The 21,171-nt window shown below is 39.4% G+C and overlaps 2 protein-coding genes across 13 annotated transcripts; one reads left to right on the top strand and one right to left on the bottom strand.

Annotated features, from left to right (window-relative positions):
- The first annotated feature begins 707 nt into the window (after nucleotides 1-707).
- On the top strand, nucleotides 708-16,822 carry LOC135610782 (protein S-acyltransferase 24-like). 2 transcript variants are annotated; one of them, XM_065105694.1, is made up of 13 exons: nucleotides 708-1,071; nucleotides 1,295-1,435; nucleotides 2,215-2,327; nucleotides 2,825-2,904; nucleotides 3,002-3,165; nucleotides 5,126-5,264; nucleotides 5,356-5,455; nucleotides 6,459-6,516; nucleotides 8,554-8,631; nucleotides 8,727-8,825; nucleotides 8,970-9,048; nucleotides 9,136-9,281; nucleotides 16,140-16,822. In XM_065105694.1, exons 1-13 carry the CDS (start codon nucleotides 811-813, stop codon nucleotides 16,536-16,538), a joined length of 1,857 nt encoding a protein of 618 aa, XP_064961766.1. In that variant the 5' UTR covers nucleotides 708-810; the 3' UTR covers nucleotides 16,539-16,822. The 2 variants fall into 2 exon arrangements, 1 of the variants encoding a protein (XP_064961766.1); XR_010486306.1 differs by having other exon boundaries at nucleotides 709-1,071; nucleotides 9,120-9,281; nucleotides 16,140-16,276.
- Nucleotides 16,823-17,079: 257 nt separating this feature from the next.
- On the bottom strand, nucleotides 17,080-21,042 carry LOC103983193 (uncharacterized). 11 transcript variants are annotated; one of them, XM_065105700.1, is made up of 6 exons: nucleotides 20,865-21,037; nucleotides 19,408-19,495; nucleotides 18,666-18,918; nucleotides 18,503-18,576; nucleotides 18,346-18,415; nucleotides 17,080-18,253 (listed from the first exon to the last, which is right to left on the bottom strand). In XM_065105700.1, exons 3-6 carry the CDS (start codon nucleotides 18,765-18,767, stop codon nucleotides 18,152-18,154), a joined length of 348 nt encoding a protein of 115 aa, XP_064961772.1. In that variant the 5' UTR covers nucleotides 18,768-18,918; nucleotides 19,408-19,495; nucleotides 20,865-21,037; the 3' UTR covers nucleotides 17,080-18,151. The 11 variants fall into 11 exon arrangements, 9 of the variants coding, with proteins under 9 accessions (XP_064961772.1, XP_064961773.1, XP_064961775.1 ...); XM_065105701.1 differs by having other exon boundaries at nucleotides 19,408-19,517; nucleotides 20,879-21,035; XM_065105703.1 differs by having other exon boundaries at nucleotides 20,879-21,034.
- Nucleotides 21,043-21,171: the final 129 nt, after the last annotated feature.

The following is a 21,171-nucleotide window of genomic DNA, read 5'->3' on the forward strand; positions in this document are numbered from 1 at the left end:
AGAGATTAGGGCCAACAAATGGGCCCATTTTGAGCCACGTCGACGGCCCACTCGTCCATACCCTGTTTGACCAATGAATTCATACGTACATATACAAAAGTAACTCTCACTTGTTTATCATCTGTGTCATATTCCTGTTGATAAATACTGTAATTTGACTTGATTAGGTATAAAAAATATGAATAGCAAAAAATTAAATTTCTTGGCGTAAACAAAGATTTTTTTCTCATTCAAAGAACCAGTGTTTTATAAGTCTCTATCATTTTATGTTTTTTTGGGCTCAATCTTAAAAAGATATAACTATACATAGCTCCATAAAATTGTATCGAACCACCCAAAAGATTATTCACACTTCTTATAGAACCCAATTCTAGTTTAATTTGATAGTAGTTTAATTACATAACTCATCGAATCAAATGTATCGTTTGAGGTTAGAAGGATATATTTAAGAAACAATAGCGCAAGTAAAAAATAAAATGACATATATACCTCTATAAGTGGTTGATTTCCGTATTTATTCCTATAATATATCCCATATAATCGCTGTTAGCTATTTGAAAATTAGTTTATGTGATATCTTTGAGGAACGCATTACGAATAATTATCTTAATATTTAAGTGAAACAAGAAGTAAACAAAAATGGTAAATAACAATAAACGATAAAAAAATAAAAAAAATAAAACAATGTGTTGGTTCTTTCTCGCCCGTAAACCCAATCCAAAGAAAGATTTCTTTTTTTTCTTCCTCCTCCGCATTCTACGCCTCGGCGTCGTCGGATTGCGGTGATCCTGAGGCGCGGCGGCGAGATTGATGGCGTCGGAGATCGAGGTGGTGGAGGAGGCCAGCGGGGCCGGAGGAGGAGCGGCGCCAGGAGGCGGAGGAGGGGCTGGTGCTCAGGAGGCGTTGAAGAACGATGTGTACACTGCCGCGGCGTACGGCGATCTGGAGAAGCTACAGCGGCTGGTGGAGGAGGAGGGGTGTTCCGTCTCCGAGGCGGATGGCGCCGGGTACTACGCCCTCCAGTGGGCCGCCCTCAATAACCGCACCGCCGCTGCCCAGTACATCATCGAGGTATCTCCGCTTCTCGTGGTGTGATCTTGGGGGGTTTCTTTTCTCTTTTTCTTGTCAGTGGATCGTTCGTGGTATTGGCTATTGTTTTTTTGTCGCGTCGTTGTGATCTACGTCTTCGTGTAATTTCCACGAAATCCCTGTTCTTCCCCTTTGTTGATGCGACGATTGGGTCATCCTTGTCTCTAGAGTAATTCTGATAGTTCAATCTTTTCTCTTGCACCAGCACGGAGGAGATGTCAACGCCACCGACAACACGGGGCAGACCGCGCTCCATTGGAGTGCAGTGCGGGGACACGTCCAGGTTGCTGAGTTATTGTTGAAAGAAGGTGCTCGTGTTGATGTGGCAGACTTGTATGGATATCAGGTTTGAGGTTCTCCTAAAATTATAGTCATAAAAAAGATAAAAACATGTATTTTGCTCCGTTTTTTCTGTTTAAGTTATCTGTATGAGTAGGCATGGTCATTAACCCCTGCTTGGTTAACCCTTTTTGAAAAGGATAAACTATTGTTTTAACTAGTGTGGCTAACATAACTTTCATGTGCTGATGTGTTAACCATTGTTTTTGTTCCATGACTCTGCAATGACTGGATTAGGAATTTTATGTGAATAGAGACTATAAGCTGAGTTTATAACCATGGAAGTTGAGTTATATGGTTAGTGAGTATAAATTCTAATATGGATTGACGAAAACATAGTTTTTTTTTGTTAAAATATACAGTGAACATTATTTTGTTTAACTTGAAAATAATTTTCATTATGTAATTTATTGGTTTGACTTGTATCACTTATGAACTGGATCAAACTGGACTGCACATGGTCCTACAATTGATTAGAAATCTTATCATTGTTGGGTAATTGACGATGATGTCTAAGAAAGTCAATAGGTTGATTTTATTGTATTGGGAAAATTACTGTCTCTATGAAGTCTTTGGCCGCTGGTGCTTTTACCTCTTGAAATGGATATCCACTCAATATCTTTCGAACAGAACATTCATGCTTTTGAGCTGTGGTTGAGCCTGATTCTTGTTCAGCATATCAACTTTATGTCATATTTATATGGATCTGATCTTGTATTTTCATTTAAATTTGGGCTGCTTTCCACTTGGTTTATGTCACGTATATCAAGTTCCACTTGATTGCAGACTACCCATGTCGCAGCACAGTACGGCCAGACAGCATTTCTCTATCATATTGTTACAAAGTGGGATGCTGATCCAGATGTCCCTGATAATGATGGAAGAAGCCCTTTGCACTGGTACATAAGATATTCTTCTATGTTGAGTAATATGACATGGCATCCTGATTCTCCTTCCCTCATTATTATGACCCGAGCCTGATGAGCTAACTAGCCTATCAACTTCGTTTGGTCTAATCCACTGACCAAAATGCTTAAGCTGAAGTTGATAGTAGTACTGTAACATCCCTGATTAGTCCCACATCGAAAGTGGGCAAGACTAAGATTGGCTTATAAGGGTCTGATGAGTGTACTACTATCAACTTCAGCTTAAGCATTTTGGTCAGTGGATTAGACCAAACGAAGTTGATAGACTAGTTAGCTCATCAGGCTCGGGTCATAATACTTATGACTTGCTAACTTATTAAATTCATGAGTTTGTCAGTTGTCACAATATCTTCCAGTTTCAGTGACACTTTGAGTCATAGTTTCTCTATAGATGCTCTATAGGAATTACTTTTACTAACTGCAAATTATGTTTTCCTTTTTAATTTTTGTTTAACGTTTTGGATCTTTAGGGCTGCTTACAAGGGATTTGCTGACTGTGTGCGCCTTCTTCTATTTCTCGATGCTTATAGGGGACGACAGGATAAAGAAGGTATTTTTTACTATTTTGATTTTTTCCTGTCATATACTCCTTAATTTGAATAATTTTCGCTCTAACTTGAAGTCTTTAATTTCATTGAGCTCAATAGGTTGCACCTCACTTCACTGGGCTGCTATCAGAGGGAACCTGGAGGCATGTACAGTTCTAGTTCAAGCAGGGAAGAAAGAGGACCTCATGATCACAGATAATACGGGCTTAACACCTGCACAGCTTGCTTCAGATAAGGGTCATCGGCAAGTTGCTTTTTTCCTTGTAGGTTCAGTGTCTCAAATAATTTATTTTTTGCATTTTGTTCCTTTTCATTTCTATTTTGCTCTTTATAAGGCGAGGAGTGTTTCCAATACAATAAGGTTGCTTTGTACCATTATTTACATGCTTAACTCTTTGGACCCTGTAGGGGAGGGAAACTTGTGCTTTTAAGTCTCCTTTATTTCCTGTCGTTGATTTAGGTTATCAATCTGTGAATCTATGATTCTTGCTTCTACTTCTTGTATTCTTTCTTTTCCTTTTCAGGGTGACTATAAAATGCCTTGCGCTAGGGAGAAGTTGCGTAGGTTGCAATTGTGAATTTATTAGACAACTGTTAAGAAGGAGACACACTCACTTGTTGGGCATGAAATTTAGGTAGAAATGATAGAGACTTCTAATTTTGCAGCCCTTTTTATAATATGAAAAAAAGCGAAGAAGTATATGCCTTCTGCAAATCTAGATGTTTTGTATGTGTCCAATGGAGGTCAAAATGTGCATTCATAAGGACTGTTGATTTGAATTTTATGTTTCTTTGGAGGTAGACTTTCATGAAAATTCAATGATTCAGGACATAATGGCTCAAAAATTACCGACAGATGTTGCTCTATAGCTAAATGATGGGTAAGATTCTATATATCTAATTGCAAATGCTTGTGACGGATGATTTCTTTGTTTTTGTTGAGCTATTTTTGCTGCAAACGGTACTTAGTTATTTTTTAATTGATTGCACTAGATTTTGATACGAAGCTTAGAGCAAGTAGGAAGTTGTTTGATGATGGAGTAATTATTGAGTTGTTCTCATATACACATATGTATGCACACTTAGAATAGCATGAATATGGAGCCAAAGCCTTTGATTATATGTTATTCTAAGCCATCCCAAGTTGAGTCAAATAAAAAGAGCTGTTGGGAGCTGTCCACTTGACTAATTCTGCTAGTAGCATCACTGGACTTCCTCCTAGTACCAAATAAAATTTTCTAAGTGGTTTTTGTCCTTCACTTATTCCATGATTTGTTTTCCATGTCATTGTTGAATGAGAGTTGTGATTAAATAGGATAGTCCCATTCTTTGGAAAAAGGAAGGACTAGTGCATAAGACTCCCACTAATGTGGAGTTCAACTTCACTCGGTAAGCAGAGAGACTATTTCTGGAACTTAAACCTTGTCATACAGTTTGCAAAGTAGCAATCTTACCGCATGACAAAGGTTCACCTGCAAATTAGAAACCAGTTCATAGAAGGTTTTCAATAGTAGATTCCTAATCCTATGTGATAGTGAGCAGCAACTGGACAGTTTCCTTAAGGGGACCTTTTTCTTTTTTCATATTTTTATATCAATAATTACACAAAAAAATTGATTTTTTAATTTTCTAGAGTTTCAGATAAATTATCTGTGTAATCATCCATGCGTGCAAATTGTATGCGTTTGTGTTTATGAGGATGTCTATAATATATTGCATGTGTATATGTAACAAGTGTTCTGGAGCCTGTTATTGGGATCCTAGAAAGAATTTGCATTTGCAGCTGATAAAATGTTAAACCAAAAAAATTAGCCGCATTGACTGTTGCATCTTACAATTGTGCAAACCCCAATATGTGGTTTTAACTCTTTTAATTGCCAGCATTATTTCCTATCAAATCTTGCAATGTTCCAACTTCTTGTTTCATTTTCTTTACGCTTAGAAGCCCCGAGTGGAGTGATACAGAAGCTGACTGCTGGATGAATGATTCATATTGCTTGGTTTCACCAATTGTATTCTGGATCTTTCTTGGTCTTTCAAAGTGTTTACAAGGCTTCTTCCAACTAGACTTTGGAAATGTTGATGAAAAAGTTAATTTTTGTAACCTATGCTGATGCGTTTTTGTTTCCTTGTATAGTTTTCTGTATCTTAAACTTGTTTCTGCTACAGTTCAAAGGAGCTTCCTCATAGCAGGTCATGAGTAGCTGGTATTATTTTTTGCAGGGCAATGCTAGACAGGTATTTGACAGGCGCTGTGATGCGAATAGCCACCTGGGAAAGCTATCAAAATTAGGACTTGCACCTGCTCTTTGGTGCATAATAATTGCTATGCTGTTTACATATATACATTCAGTCATTGCAGGTATACTATGTTGATAAATCTTAAACCGTCCATCCTGTTAAATAAATTTTATAGAATTTATTCTCTGATATTCTTTCTTTTGTGGATGTAGGTTCTTACAATTTGAAGTTAACACCTATATTTGGGCTTTGTGCCTGGTTGGGAGTTCTCCTGGCAACTGCAGGATTATTCATGTTTTATAAATGTAGTAGGTATGGTAATTTCTTGTTGTAATGACTGTGTTTGATTGAAGTTGTACTTTTGCTAGTTATTGCAGAGTTTATGTAGGAGTTATGGACATTTGATGTGAAAAATACATGGACATTGTCTTAAAATCATGTAAGTGACACCTCTAATCTCATTTAGTTTGAGAGACATAAAAAGGTTTATATAATCCTTGTTTAGAAGATTAAACTATAAAGTAATGATTGTTTTACCAGGAAATCGATAAATTATCCAGCCATGATTTAATGGCCTACAACAACTTGTCGTGGGCATAGGGGAATAGTGCCTAGGGATCACAGCAGATCAGTTTTTTTTTGGGTACTCATGTCTACCTGACCCACTTAAAGTAGGTCATATCCCCTTTAATTGGTGTGGGATAATTTCGGGTGAAAAAATAGGTATCCAAGTAAGATCTGGTTTTGGATACTTCGATAGTGGCCTACATTGCCATTAGGGATGCGGTAACTTGCCATAGAACCTGCGGTGTTACTGTATTCATGCTGCTACAGTGATCACTGGAGTAACTTCTGTAAGTGCTGTCCTGCTGCTCTTCTATTCCATCATTGAATTTTAATTTAGGGCTACTTCCTTGCAATGTTCTATCGCCCGAGTCCTAATTGACTCAGGACCCTACTACCTTGGTATATGTTTTATTCTGCAACTTCATCTCTTAAACAACGGAAGTCTGCTTTCATCCTTTGCTTTATTTGGACTAACATGTTGCTTTGCATCTACATGGAGACAAGATGAATATTTATAACTTACTTTTTATGCATATCCTGCACCTGTTGGGAAATGGGGAAAAGATATATGGCCCTGCATTGTTCCACTATATGCATACACTTTTTCTCAAAATAAAAAGGAAGCTTCAGGAACATGTGTTTCTTGTAGAACATTTTTCATTTCCATTATAATAGTAGAGATGATTATGTGATTTTAGATGTGTGAATGGTGAAGCTCAACTGGCTCCAATTTTTTGTTTTGTCACAGAAAAGATCCTGGCTTCATCAACAGGAATGCACGCGATGCACAAAGCCTTAGAGATGATGTAAGCTGCAAACATTGCTTGCTTAGAATGTAGCTACTATAAATATTAGGACTTTGTCTAATTAGATGTTGTCATAACAATACCTCAAGCTTTGTGTTCATATCTGTTTTGTTTTCATGTGGTTAAATTCAGAACAAATTTCTTAGCAATGTCTCTAAATGCACATTATCCATGTACTGAGTCATACACACTCTCACATTGCCTGTAGGTAATAACTATAGAAAGGCATTTCTTTCTAGAGAATTATTTTTGCATTTAGCAAACAAAAGGCTTCTTGCCTGACATGTCAAGATATACATAGTATAGTACAATCATGTTCAAAGATTCTCTTTTGCATGATCTTGTTTCAAGAAAACTTGTATGCCTTAGAGCATATATATATTGGACTTTGAGTAGGGGCATGATATGAGGAGACACATCTCCTTGCACCAAACTAGGAATTTTATTTTGTACCCATTAGTACCATAACAGTGTCAGTGCTATTAAACCATGGAATAGAGTAACTTAAAGAACCATTATTGTATTCAGAGAAAATCCAAAAAAATTATTTTAAGTATAATAAGAGATTTAATTATCCTTTTATTAAGCTGTACAACTCATGGATTGCTTGTGCTGGTCTGTGCCGTCTTGTTCCCAGCCTGTGCAGTACTGCAATAATAGAATATTGGCATGGATGTCATGCTGATCCGATACAACCTGCCAGTTATCAGTGTATGATGTTGATGGGGCCTGTGCCACAACCTGCTGTGTGTGCTGTTTTTGCACTAAGTGGTTGGGATGGTGTCATGCTGCAAGAAGGGAAATTATGCTTAAACCACTTTTATTTTTTCAAAAATTTAGGGACGCATGGGCTAAATTTTTGTCCTACAATTGTGATTGAACAGTGCAACATTGCATTGTCAGTTTTTTTCAGTGAATTGATTGATTCTGTCAGGAAAATGCCAACTATCTACTCAAGGTCACCACCTTAAACATGATGATTGTTGTTTGTTTATATATATATATATATATATATATATATATATATATATATATATATATATATATATATATATAATTGTTGTTTGTTTTATGTGTGTGTGTGTGTGTAAATTAGAAGATGAGAAAAGGAAATCAACAGGTTGACTGAAATGCCTTTTTTTGCAGTAAAGTAAACCATAACCACAAACAGGGTAAGAAATGGGTGGGTAGTGGGTACATACCTGTGGCATGAACCTGTATGCAGATGGCCTTCGTTTCAGGTGGTCTGTTCCGACTTAGAAAAAACTATTTAGCACTCTATAGGGCTTGCAAATTGGTGAGCCCCCCTTTGCCTGAACATGAGCCTCCTATTGCCTCCTGTCATGCTCACCTAGGCTTCCTCCTCTTCTCCTCCTCTTTCTCCACTGTCTCTACTTCCTTCCACTTCATCCTCCTCCTTCCACCTCGTCCTCCATCAATGCCCCCTCTTCTTCCTTCCTTCTCCTTCCTCATCTTCCTTCACCTCCATCTGTTCCTTCCTCTTCTCCTTCTTCTTTTCATGACATTGGTATGTCTTGGTGTACCATGCACTGGTACATAGATACCAACTGGTACATACTGGTCTGGCTATGGATCAAGACAATATGGGTGGTTGGTACAAGATGACAGTCCTTGATCGTAAATGTAAGTAACAAAGTTCACATTGCTAGATGATTATGTCGCTAGCTTAATTGTGCTTTTTCATTTCTCTTCTTTGCTTGCAAGGATGAGTTTGCACATGTTGATCCTCTCCCTATCTTACATTAGTGCAAGCCACATGCATTGAGCTATCCCTTTCTTAGCTGGGACTAGGATTCAAGTTTCAGGAGTCCCAGGCTGGTTTCCAGCACATCGACTGATACGTGCTGAACATGCTGGATCAGCAATTGGTCCTTGGATGGGATATGTATGTGTATATATTGAGAGTTATATTAATGTTTCTTGGACAGATCCTTTGATTTTAAGCCATCATATAACAAAATATCTGATTCTTTGAAATTTACCTATGATTTACAACTATAAATATTTGTGCTATAGGAACCTTTATTGAAGATGGAGTTAAACCATCCTGCCCTGTTGGCTGGGAATTGGTCCCAACTGTGTGCAACATGCAAGGTACACTTCTTTTCTATCCATAGGAGGGGAACTCATTTTCCTTTGTCGTATTACTCTTGGAGTTCTGATTCAAATTTGGTTGAAATAATACTTAGATTGTCAGGCCTATACGGGCAAAGCATTGTTCCACCTGTGATCGTTGCGTTGAGCAGTTTGATCATCACTGCCCTTGGGTATCAAATTGTATTGGCAAGGTGCTTTTGATACTCATATATTTCTTCCTGGTTCCTACCTTTTATTTCTCTGGAAGTACTAGAGGCATTGTCATGCAAGGTTGCTCATTTCTTGCTCTATTAATCAATTGATCATCTAATTTGTCAATAACCATTGTTCTGCAGAAAAATAAGTGGGACTTTTTCATGTTTCTTGTGCTGGAAGTTTCAGCTATGATAATTACTGGTGTAGTTACCATTGCAAGTACGTGTTCATTAAAGTTGGTTTCTCTATGAGTTTATCACGCTATCATTTGACTCACTGCTAGTGAAAAGCAAAAATTTCCTGCAGCAATTGTGAAAGATCCTTCTCCACCATCTTTTGGTGGATGGTTGAATCATAATGCCACCGAGCATCTTGGGGCCTTATCATTTCTGATAATGGATTTTTTTCTCTTCTTTGGAGTTGCCGTCCTAACTGTCGTCCAAGCATCACAGGTATGCAACTAAAATGATGTAAATGTTAATTAATAGCAATTAGCATTCTGCTACTGCATTGCATTAATTGTATGACAATGAAACACTAGTCTGAAAATAATTACACTTCAGATCTCAACATTTCTTTAACTTTTCATATTTCAGTTCCATGAGCTGTAGTATGTCTTTAATCCTTACATAATGGTGGACAACATAGATATTCTATTAATATTTAGTTTATTTATAATGTTTTTCTTTGCTACTGATTCGTATTAAAATATAGATCAGTTTTTGAATCCCATTGAAGAATAAAAATGCTGGCTTATGAAGCTAATGGCATACTGAATCATAGTTTTAGGCTCTTGATAGAACTGAACAGATCATAAATTTGAAATCTTTTCTGAGGCGGCGGGTTCAGACTGCAGACTCTATCAACCCATGAAGTTATGAAGTGTGGTTTCTAGATCAATGATGCCCTTAATGACCTTTGGTTTCAAACACATCTTAGCATTTAGGAACCAACTGCTATCTTGTTCATCTAGTTTTATTAACATTATGAAAAAACACAAGATAGTGAAAGATTGATTTAATAAATGATCAATGTTGCATGCACAAAAATATTCTTTTATTCGTTCAGTGGAGTTGACCATACCATTATCTAGGCAGGGGATGTAATTTTTTTCCGAGGAAGGAATTGGCCATACCATTATCTAGGTAGGGGATGTAATTGTCTCTTGAGAAATGTCGTTGGCCTCCCAAATTACATGTACTCTAGACTCTAGGACTTTTGGGTAAGGAATATCGTATCGCATACTAGATTTGTATCGATCACTGGTGGGATCGGTACATACTGGTATTGGTGTGTCGACACATTATCATAGACAAATATTTACAAAGAGTGTTTGATGTAATGTTTGTGTCAAGGATCATAATTTCGTACCGTACCAGAGTTTCAAGCGTAGTTTGGTATGGTACAGTACAGAGTACCGAGCGATACACTAGAGTTTCAAGCGACATCGCCTCCTTTTTTTACCTGCGCGGGAAGAAGAAACCGAGGTTTCCTTCTCCTCGCGCAAAAAAGGGCGACGAGGCGACGTCTTCGCCTTGTTTCTTCTGCCCGCGTAGGGAGAAATGCTGCCTCGACGACGCTCCGTTTCTTCTCCCCGCGCGGATGAGAAGTCACCGACGATGCCGAGGCCTCGTCGCCTCAAACGACGAGGAGGCAACATCTCATCTACGGCATCCGGTGAGGGATGGCGGCAACGGATCTGGATAATCGAGGGAGAGCGACGCCGGATCTCCAGGTTCTCCCTTTACTTCTCCCCCTTCTTCTCCCTCGGCTCTCCCTCAACTAATACCACCTCGTAGCGAGCGGCGACGATCGAAATTGATCGTCACCGATCGATTTAGGGTGGTAATGGGGAGGAAGCAGCCCTAATCGACGGTACCGTCCGGTAGCGAGCAGTCCGTGTACCGGTCTGCTGACGAACTGGTACATACTGCCCGGTACGAGCGATATTATTCGAAATTAAAATTCTTGGTTTGTGTATATCTATGTTTTTCGGTTTTATTCATGCTTTACACAGTATGTAGAGAGCTTGCGGTAGGCTTGACAACCCCATTTTGACTGGCTTTTGTGGTCGTTTTAGTCTTGTAAACACAGGTTGTGTGCAGTTGTCACACAAAGGCAAAACTGTCTAAAAATAAGCCATCTAGGCAGTCATTTTGGGGGTTGTCTAGCTCCATAGAGTAGTGTGGAGTATTAACCAATGCAGCACCTTGGAGCTACCTAGGTGGCATATGGTTAGATGGGCCTTTGGGGTATTATTTAGGGTTGGTTTGCTATCTTGTTCCACAGCGTGTTATATGAGCACTTGTGAGGACTTTTGGTTGCGACGGACCACCTTAGATCCTTTATCGCGCGGTCGCTCAGAGCTTACAAAGTTTATGTTTATAATTTACATTGCTTATCAAGTGTTTGCTGAAATGCCTGCTTGTGGGATCTCAAGTAAAACGATTCCTCCAACCACCCATCTTCTCATTTGTAGGTTTTTTAAGGGACCATAAGAGGTCTCGGGGAGGCTGATCCTTTGCAAACGAACAAGCAAGAGTGTCGCACGATTTAGGCAAAACCAACTAAGTTCATGACATATGGTATTAGAGCGAGACAAACACACTTAGAAACACTTGACATGCAAACGTGGGGGGTATAGCAGGACTGCATTGAAGGCAGCCAGCACACGTGACCGTTTGAGAGAAACAAGCATAGAGACGTAGGGAAAGGACTCAAAGGAGTCACTCAGAGAAGTGAACATCCGAGATTGACATTCAAATGAATGACCAATCCTTCGTGCGAGAGGCACCACAAGGACAAGCGAGCTGAGAAGAACGCATAGCGCATAAAGGTTAGGATGGCTGAGTTCGAGTTACGACTCAACGTTGACAACCAAACTTGATAGTGCTCAAGGCAACTGGAGCGCTTGACAAAGGATGAGATCGTGCAAGGAGGGATGGGTTGCTCGGCGGCTGAAAGAGATATGCAAAGCTTACAGAGGTGAGGGAAATTACTAACTCGAAGATTTCGGTACTCATGTAAGGGCTTATATATAGACGATGGATTGTCCGTGGCCATCCCAAGGCGACCGAAACTTGGCGCCATGGAGCATGGATACTTTCTCTTTGACATGGGAAGGATATGTGCGTAGGTGGTTGAAGTGTGCAGTAGGCTCAGCATGTTGCTAGGCCTCGAGGGGCGTAATGAGGGTTGTATTGGCGAAGAGTTGCAATCTAGTATGTTCATTCGTAGTAGTGGAACATTGTGCAGTTTGTTCAACAAGGCGAAGTAATCTAAGGGGATGGTGGTTTTTTAAACTTCGAAAGAAAGGATACGAAGAAAAAAGTTGCTCCAATAGGATAAATATTTAAGAGGGATAAGTTTCTGATTCTCTAGAGGGAGAATCATCTATAATAAACTGCACATGTTGAGTAGGGTTCCTCAAGACGACAGCTCTATAAAGCTAAATGGACCGAGCGAGCTGTCACGGACAAAGTTGTAAATAAGGTGTTTGATGTAATGCTCATGTATGTCCGTGTCTTTCAGTTTTGTTCATGCTTTGCACAGCATGTAGAGGGCTGGTCGTAGGCTTGGCAGCCCCATTTTGGTTGTCTTTGGTGGTCGTTTTAGGCTTGTAAATAAAGATTGTGTCATGTGGGCACTTCTAGGGATTTCGGTCTGTAGTGGACTATCTTCGACCCTTTGTTGTGTGACCGTTCAGAGCTTGCGAAATCTATAGTTGTAATTTGCATTGGCTATAAAGTGTTTGCTGAAATGATTACTTGTGTATCCCCAGTGAAACACTTTCTCTAACCTGTTTTCTCTTTTGAAGAAGATCGTAAGAGACCATCGAAGGCAGGTTGACCTTTGCGGATGGACACGTAAGGGTGTCGCACGACTTAGGCAAAACCAGCTAAGTTCGTGATAGAGCGGCGAGGAGTTGTTGCATAATCTTGTATAAGGTAATGTGTCGATGGATGTATTGCGAGATCAAGTGGGGGAGCCACCCTCGGCAACACCAAACAAAGGCACACTGAGTTGATGTGGAGATTGGACTCAACGCAGGGTTAACCCGTTGAATGGTGGGCGTGAGGGCCACCATCAATTCAATGCAAACTGAAGAGTGGAGCAACTTGGGTGGAGCTTAATGAAGTGCTTGAGACGCATAAAGGGAGTTGACAAAACGAAACATGGAGTGGAGGTGCGAAGCTTTCCTTGGAGAGGTCAAGGTCATGAACTTTTGTAGTGGTAAGAGCGAGATCATGTTGTTCCATGGGTCCCTCATTTTAATGGAGTGGACTCATCTTGTATGGTGCCAAAGTTGAAGGGAGCTTCGAGGCACATGCACTTTATCTCGACGAAGCAATTGATGGAAAGATTAAGGTGTCTTAAATTGTGGAGACGAAGTTAGGGCCAAAAGACCTTAGCATGTGGTAAGAGAACGCAGTGGCGAGTACTCTTGAAGAATATACTGCAGTGTTGTCATTCGAGTTGTTGCAAAGGAAGCTATGCGTAATGGAGATTGTGCTAGGCGTAAGGGCCAGGATTCAAATAATGGGACACCAATTTTAGCGAAGTCAGTGGACTTCGAGCACTGCAGGGTGACGGATTGTTCTAGAGTTGCACTTCGTCTGTGTGTGACCTGTGAGTGGGTGGATGAAGGTCGATTGCCAAAGGAGTGAATACAATTAGAGATGGCGAAGGCCTTGTGATGTATTGGCAAAGGCCACAGATAGAGAGATCATGGCCCGGGTTCATCCCTCAAAGATTAGAATGCAATGGAAATATCACCAGGAGGCAACATGGTGCAGTGAATCGTGGTGGAATAGATTGAAGCAATACAACACACGTGAGAAGTCCCATGAGGGACTTAATCATATGGAGGTATGATCGGGAGTTACTGAGAGCTTTATTTCGGTGAGCAACATGACGGTAAGAAGAGCTATGGATTCAAAGAGTGAATGCCATAATATTGCGGTGCTGTACATTTTCTACTCAGACGAGTAGGTGACGAAAAAGATGGATAAGATGGTACAATCCTAAAAGCAACCAAAACTATCGGAGACTAACTTCAAGTCGAGGTGAAAATGTACTTTTTCCAGGCAAAACTTCTTGTATTTCAGAAGTTCGATGGCAATGAGAAGACGAATTATAGCAGCTAACTCAACGTAAGGAATAAAAACACTTTGGGTGCTTCAGAAATGTGAGCAAAGAACAAGCGAAGGCTAGTAATCACCTTGATGCATAAAGTTCAACTCTCAAGGAGGTGGGTGTAGTCAGATAATCTTTGTCTTTTTAACTCTTAAGATAATAGGGTGAGGTTGAGTACCACAATTATCTTATTTATTCAGTAGAGGAGCTTTGCTCATGTTCTATCATTCAAAAAGACATAATGGAAGACAACAATTGTCAAATCCTCATTAATGCTGATCGGATCTATCAAAGGTAGATTGTACGCTTCATTTACTAACAAAATGTCAATAAAAAATGAAAGTGATGCGAACTTACTTGGAGATGATAACTAAGTAGAAGAGGAATCGGTGGACAAATTTTGTCGAGGAAATACCTCAAAAACTTTAAAGTCTGCGAGGCAATGCTTGTTAGAGCTTCAACAGGCATCTACCCAGTTCAAGTGGCGCTAGACGTTTGAGAGACTAGCGCATAACAAGGAAGGTCTTTTCCTTCATCTGAGGGATCCGCAGGAACCAACAAAGATTAGCGCAACTCGACCAACCACACACCAAAGTCAAGAGTCACTTGCGAGTAGAAGCTGCATTGGCGGATCAAAGTTTGACTACTTAATAATGACAGTGGAGAATAGCTAGAAGTCAAGGGAGGTGTGTTGCAGCTAAAGTGGAAGATTGAAGATGAGAGTAGCTAGAAGCCGATGGAGGTGTGTTGCAGCTAAAGTAGAAGATTAAAGATTTAGCAAAGGCGAGGAGATGCAATGTTCACAAAGGCTTCAACAAGGATGTCAAAAGAATAAGTGGGGGAGAATGTCATAGACAAATCTATACAAAGGGTGTTCGATGTAATGTTTGTGTATGCTCATGTCTTTCAATTTTGTTCATGCTTTACATAGCATGTAGAGGGTTTGTAATAGGCTTGACAACTCTATTTTGGTTGGTTTTTATGATTGTTTTAGTCCTGTAAACACAAGTTGTGTGCAGTCATCACAGAGATAAAACTGCTTAAAAATAGGCCATCTAAGCAGCCATTTTGGGAGTTTTCTAACTTCGCAGAGTAGTGCGGAGTGTCAACTGGTATAGCACCTTGGAGCTACCCGAGTGACACATGGTTAGATGGGCTTTTAGGGTATTGTCTAGGGTTGGTTCGTTTTCTTATTTCGCATCGTGTCATGTGGGCACTTCTGGGGACTTTTGGTCACGGTTGGACATCTTGGATCTTTTGTCACGCAACCTTTCAAAGCTTATAAAGTCTATGTTTGTAATTTACATTGCCTAACAAGTGTTTGCTGAAATATCTGCTTATGGGATCCCGAGTTAAATGCTTCCTCTAACCCGTTTTCTCTTTTGTAGATCCTTAAGGGACCATAAGAGGTTTCGGAGAGGTTGACCCTTTGTGAACGGACACGTAAGGATGCCACACGACTTAGGCAAAACCAGCTAAATTCGTGACAACATGATACACCTGTAGGTATACCCAGTGTTTCAAAGATGAAGGAGAAGAGGAAGGCATAGTGGAGGAAGGAGGAAGAAAAAAAAAAGGAAGTGGGAGGAGGCGATTGAGAAAAAGGAGAGAGGAAGAGGAAGGAAGAAGAGGAGGCGATGGAGGAAGAGGAAACGGAGAAGGAGAAGAGGAGGAATACTGGGGACGTAAGTGGCGACGGTGCTGGATGGCAGCGATGGAAAGCAGCGGCGGTGACATCAGTTTGCAAGAAGAGGGCTCATGTTTGTGAAGTTTTTTTTTAATAAAAGAAATTTTCTATTGGGTTGTGGAATGAACCGCTCGAAGTGGGCTGGGTCGCATACCAGTTCATGCCTGGACCAATATGTACCACTCATTTCATACTAGTCTGGACGAAATGGAGAACCCTGCTTCGAGGTGTCTAGATTTTGATGACAGCCATGCGATCATATAAACAAATGACCCTTTTTCACTTTTGCCTTCTCAAGAGAAAAGTGTAGGGTACCATGGTAAATGCCTTGATAAAATATCATTGAAAACACTGTGTCTAGATTTTTTACAAGGAAAGTGGATAGAAGAATAAAAAATGCCATCATGCTCTTCTTCCAGGAAATCTTTGTTAACCAGCTTTGTTTTATTTGGTCAACAGCTCTCCTGATCTTTTTCTTTCCTTGCAGATCTCACAGAATATAACAACAAATGAAGTCGCAAATTCTACGAGGTACAGTTACCTCAAAGGGCCTGGTGGACTGTTCAGAAATCCATACGATCATGGCATTCACAAAAATTGCTCGGACTTCTGGATAAAGGGTTACAATGAAGATGTGGAGCTTCCAGAACAGATACCACCGTCAGAAGAAATGGGGATGATTCAGATGACGAGAAGCACAGATTCACAGAATGGCGAGAGCCATTCCCATCAAAGTAATAACGTCAATGTCTGCGTCGACGGTCAGTCCAAAAGTTCAAGAACTCATGGACATGTTAATGGCAAGAATGACAGAGCCCCCCATGGGTTAGGCTTGGGTGTTGGTCGTAATGCTCGACACAACACACGATCGATTCTGCCATTGTGATCGTTCAGACGGCACGGGCAAAAGATTATTCTCCTTTGTATCATATTCATTGAGGTTTTTTTTTTCCTGCTTTTGGGTGTGTATGTAGATCTAATGTCAGATGCTTTATTCTCTGAAAGCAGTTTTTACCTGATACAAATATTATTTCCCTTGTGGATGTTGTAATGCCCAATGGTAGCTTCATAATGGTGTTGCCGTACTTGGATGAGATGTTGTTGTAGTTGTAAAGACGCTTTAAGTCATCAGATTTCATTTAGTTAAAGAATGCAGAATCATTCATGATTCGTCTTATGCTTGTGCATGTGATATCGATGCTGCACGGTTGTACGTATCACATGTAGAATTCTTGTTCTCTTGGATATATTCCACAACTCATGTGAAAACGCAACTAGAATTCTTCAAAGATGACATTTACTTTTATTGTTGACACAGCAACCACAATTCTTTACAAGATATAAGAAACTGAAGATTATTTAAGCAATTCCATTGATCAACATTAACTCAGATTCTGATTGTACGGCACATACATAAAAAAGATTCGTGTCAGGGAATTGAGGATTTAGTCTGACGTTATATAAAAACTACATTAAGACATATTTGGTGTTTATGTTAGTACAAACATTAAGACATACTTGGACAAGCCATATCCTCAATCATGTTGCCATTAAATCATACATCGAACATGAGGATACAAACAACATATCAAGTCAATTTTCTATCAACAACACTACATGATTGACCATATTAACTCGAGACAATGTCAATGGACCCCATGAAGTCGAGTTAATATCCTTGTTGGCAAATAGGATCGAGGTATCTACCGAATGGAGATTAAGTACCAACCAGATATCAACTAGGTGGGGATGACGTGTCAATGACAGCACAAATGTCATATTCCCCTAAGCACCTCCTAAGATATACATTAAATTACAAAGAGACATCTTAGCGATCAAGGCACAGCGTAAAATTGTCATGTGCATCAATCATGTTATAATATAATTGATAAATAAAGATTAATAATGTTAAAAATCTAAATATGAATTATTATATGATAAAAATAATTAACAATCTATTGTTAACAATATTTGATCTATTTTTAACAGTAATCAGAGAGAAGAAAAGAGTCATCAATGATGAAAAGGAAGAAGAGACGACAATGATGGAGGAATTTTTAGATGCCGACAATGAAAAAAACTACGTATGTCAACAGCAAAAGCAAAGGAAGCTTCGAACAACAACATCGATGATGAGGAAAGCTTCAGATGTGTCTGTCAGTAGCGAAAGAAGCTACAATCCTCCCTCTCAATGGTAGAAGAAGTTGCACACAAAAGCAATGACGACAAGAAGAACTATGCACGAAAGCTACACCTTTGGATTCATTCATCGACAAGGGGTGGGTTTTACAAGTAAAATAACTTTATATAGCTTAATTGGTTCAATTGAACTAATTAGCTACTGTTAAACCGAACGATTGCATGATTTCAATTGGGAGCTCACCCAAGATGCCTGGCACCTAGGTTCAGGCAAGCGTCTAGGTGATGCTTCATTGAAGCACGTCGCTCGGGCCTCGCCTCACCTCACTCAAGCACCTAGGCGAGTGCTCGAGCACCTATTTAAACACCTGTTCTATTCCAAGCCATGCGTGAACTTGGAACCTTGTTCAAGTTTACTAGCGGTAGACAGGAGTTCAGGTGTGACCTGCGTTTGCCTATAACCTGTAAATGTTCAAGTATAGGTCATCACTGAAGATTATTTCGGCATTATAACCTGTAAATTTACTACCTGGAACGCTTACAATAGGATGCACCTGATTCAACGTGACACATGAAATGCTATATAAAGAGGATCGGAAGTCCGGCCACTGGTGAATGTTTGTGCTTCAAGGAATGTACCATATAGCTTCAATAGGAAAGATACCATAACACATCGGCGAACAATTTCTGAATTCATGTCAACTATTTTACCATGCAGCTGCTGATGCATAGCTCAGCTGCTCCCGCATGCTTGTGGCCTGGCTTGATTGCTCGTGTCTAGGAAACTTGGATCAAAAAAGGTGCACATAATACAAGCAGATTTAAGCAAAATGATCTAAAAACTAGATAACAAAAACAAGGGAACCCATCTTACATGGAGGAAGATGCTGATGTGATGGCAGCCACTGATTGTTTTGACATAGTCTTGGAGATAACTCTTGAACAAATCAGCATCTCCGGTCTCTTTGATATCCATGCCTCTATGGACTAGTAAATGGGACCATGCTTCTAGTCATGTATGACTGCACCTATTACAGTCATGCATGAAAATTTGGTACATGGTTTCTACAGATTCAACAAGGTTGATGCTGAGCCAGCAGTGTAGGATGGAACACGTTCCTTGACAGCTAATCCATGTAAGAAATATCAATATCAATAACTTACTGGAACATAATATTCTTTACAGCTCTCGGTTCATATTTAAATCCCTAGTCTGTTTTCATGAAAATCAACCATAAGAATAATACTGAGAATATAAATTAGCTTTAGTTTTCTACTTTTTAGTTGCCTCAATCATAATCAATATCAAGCTTTTCTCAATCATAATCCAGTTTTTTGTTTTCATGCTGCTTGCTGCAATGGAGGCTCACCACCAAATATATCGCAAGGTCCACACACACTCTTGAATACATGTCAAAAAGTTGAACAAGGGTTGGCATATAATATATTTCTCAGAGCGATGTGTTCAATCTAAAGTTGGATGCAAGTTCTATAGTGGCTTTTTAACCAATCTAAAAACAGAAACAATGACTAATTTATTGACTTTGAAAACCTATATTAAGCTAATAGATCAATGTACGTGAAAAAGAATGAAAGAGAAAGGAGAATGAGCATACCTAGAGCCCCAAGTACAGAATTCTGATGACACACAAGCTCTTAGGATTGTCCACATACTAAGCAAGCCATCGTCCGTACATGACTTCACTGTCTGAGTTAACAGCACCAACTAAAATGGGAACAACATTTATAGGATAACCGCAAAGGAAGAAAAAAATGGTATGACCATAGTTGTTAGTGCATCATTCTGTAGGTCATTGAACCATTTGTCAAACTAAACAATGTATGTGTGGGACTCTAAATCATGCTGTAGGTCATACTTATTGAACTATTTGTCAACCTAGTCTTCATATGCATGTTCTTTTTATTATGATAAACCAGCCTTGAGCTCTTGAAATCAGAATTGGTGATTGGTCATTGGTTGTCAAATTCTTGGACTCAGAAAAGAGCAAGAAGCAATTTAAAGAGTGTACAGGCTTGAAGCTTCCCACAAAAATAAACACCATGTGAAACATTTTAGATTTGTATCTCCTTAAAAACTTATTCTAGCAAATTACTGATGAACTTTTAAAATCTTTATATCGTTAAGGCACGTGCATTTATCATCACTTTACCCATTACGAAACAGAAAAACCATGCTGGATATGAAAGATAAGCTGAAGAAACTTAGTTGCGTAATTTAACAAAGTAAATCACTTCAATCATAATGTTCGGTCCTCACTATACTACTCACAGTCTTTCCATCAATACCATCACTGAATAATACTTTTGTTCCTAAACTCAATAAGATTTTCTTCACTATTTCACTTTATTATCAATCAATCTTATACATCTATGTTGACATACTCAAGAAACAATACAAAGTAAAAGTTGATTTTTTACTCCACCCACTGGGCTATTATTCAGGCTCAACATCCAACCAAAAGGTACCGACTTTATAATATTTGTAAAATTAACTCTTCGCCTTGAGGTCTCAATGAATTTCTTATGAAATTTTCTTTTACCACAACTTTAAGCTACCCATTTCATCAATCCTATAGGTAGAACTCCAAATATGTGCTACATATTATCAAAGATCTGCTGGTTTGATGTATATGCCGTTTTTTTAAGTTCGGTTCCATGCATATGCTAAAAGTACCAAAGGACACTTTGAAAATTTGGTCTGAAAGGAGGATATTCTCAACATATTTTCTCTGCAAAACAGTAGCAAGCTATCCAAGCATATCATACATGAACCAATGTTCTAAAAATAAAATGTTAACCTTTGAATTTATATTTTCGTTATCCCAAGAGCCGATTACCTATTTGTCTCCCAACAATAACCCACCTGTTTGTCAATGGCAGAAATATCTGACCTAAAATTCATCTCCCAACAATATTCAATCGATTGATTCTTAATATTTTTTCACATCAAACAATGCAAACGCACATGCAGCACAAATACTTCCTCCTCAAAATCCGTTCCATAATTGGCTTCTCAAGAGATCAAAATGTAGCAGGGGTTTGAGAGATTCACCGTTGCTGGTGTACCTGGATCCAGCATGAGCCGCTCTTCGGATCCTCTCCAACGGATCGAAGCAAAAGGCGAAGCGTTGATCGATCGGAAGGAAGACGAACCAAACCCTATCTCTCCGCCCATATGCAGGACGACGGAAACGATGTACATTACAAGCCGTGGGAGACAGTGGGAGAAGGGGCACGATAAGAATAGATGCGGTCGGAAGGGACAATTTAAACGAGGATTGGATCTAGTACAGATTAACTCAGATTTCTGTTTTGCAATGGTAATGGAATGTGAACATCTGTTAAATCCAACGGTGGAT

This window comes from Musa acuminata, chromosome BXJ2-4, assembly GCF_036884655.1.
Source record: "Musa acuminata AAA Group cultivar baxijiao chromosome BXJ2-4, Cavendish_Baxijiao_AAA, whole genome shotgun sequence".
NCBI lineage: Eukaryota > Viridiplantae > Streptophyta > Magnoliopsida > Zingiberales > Musaceae > Musa > Musa acuminata.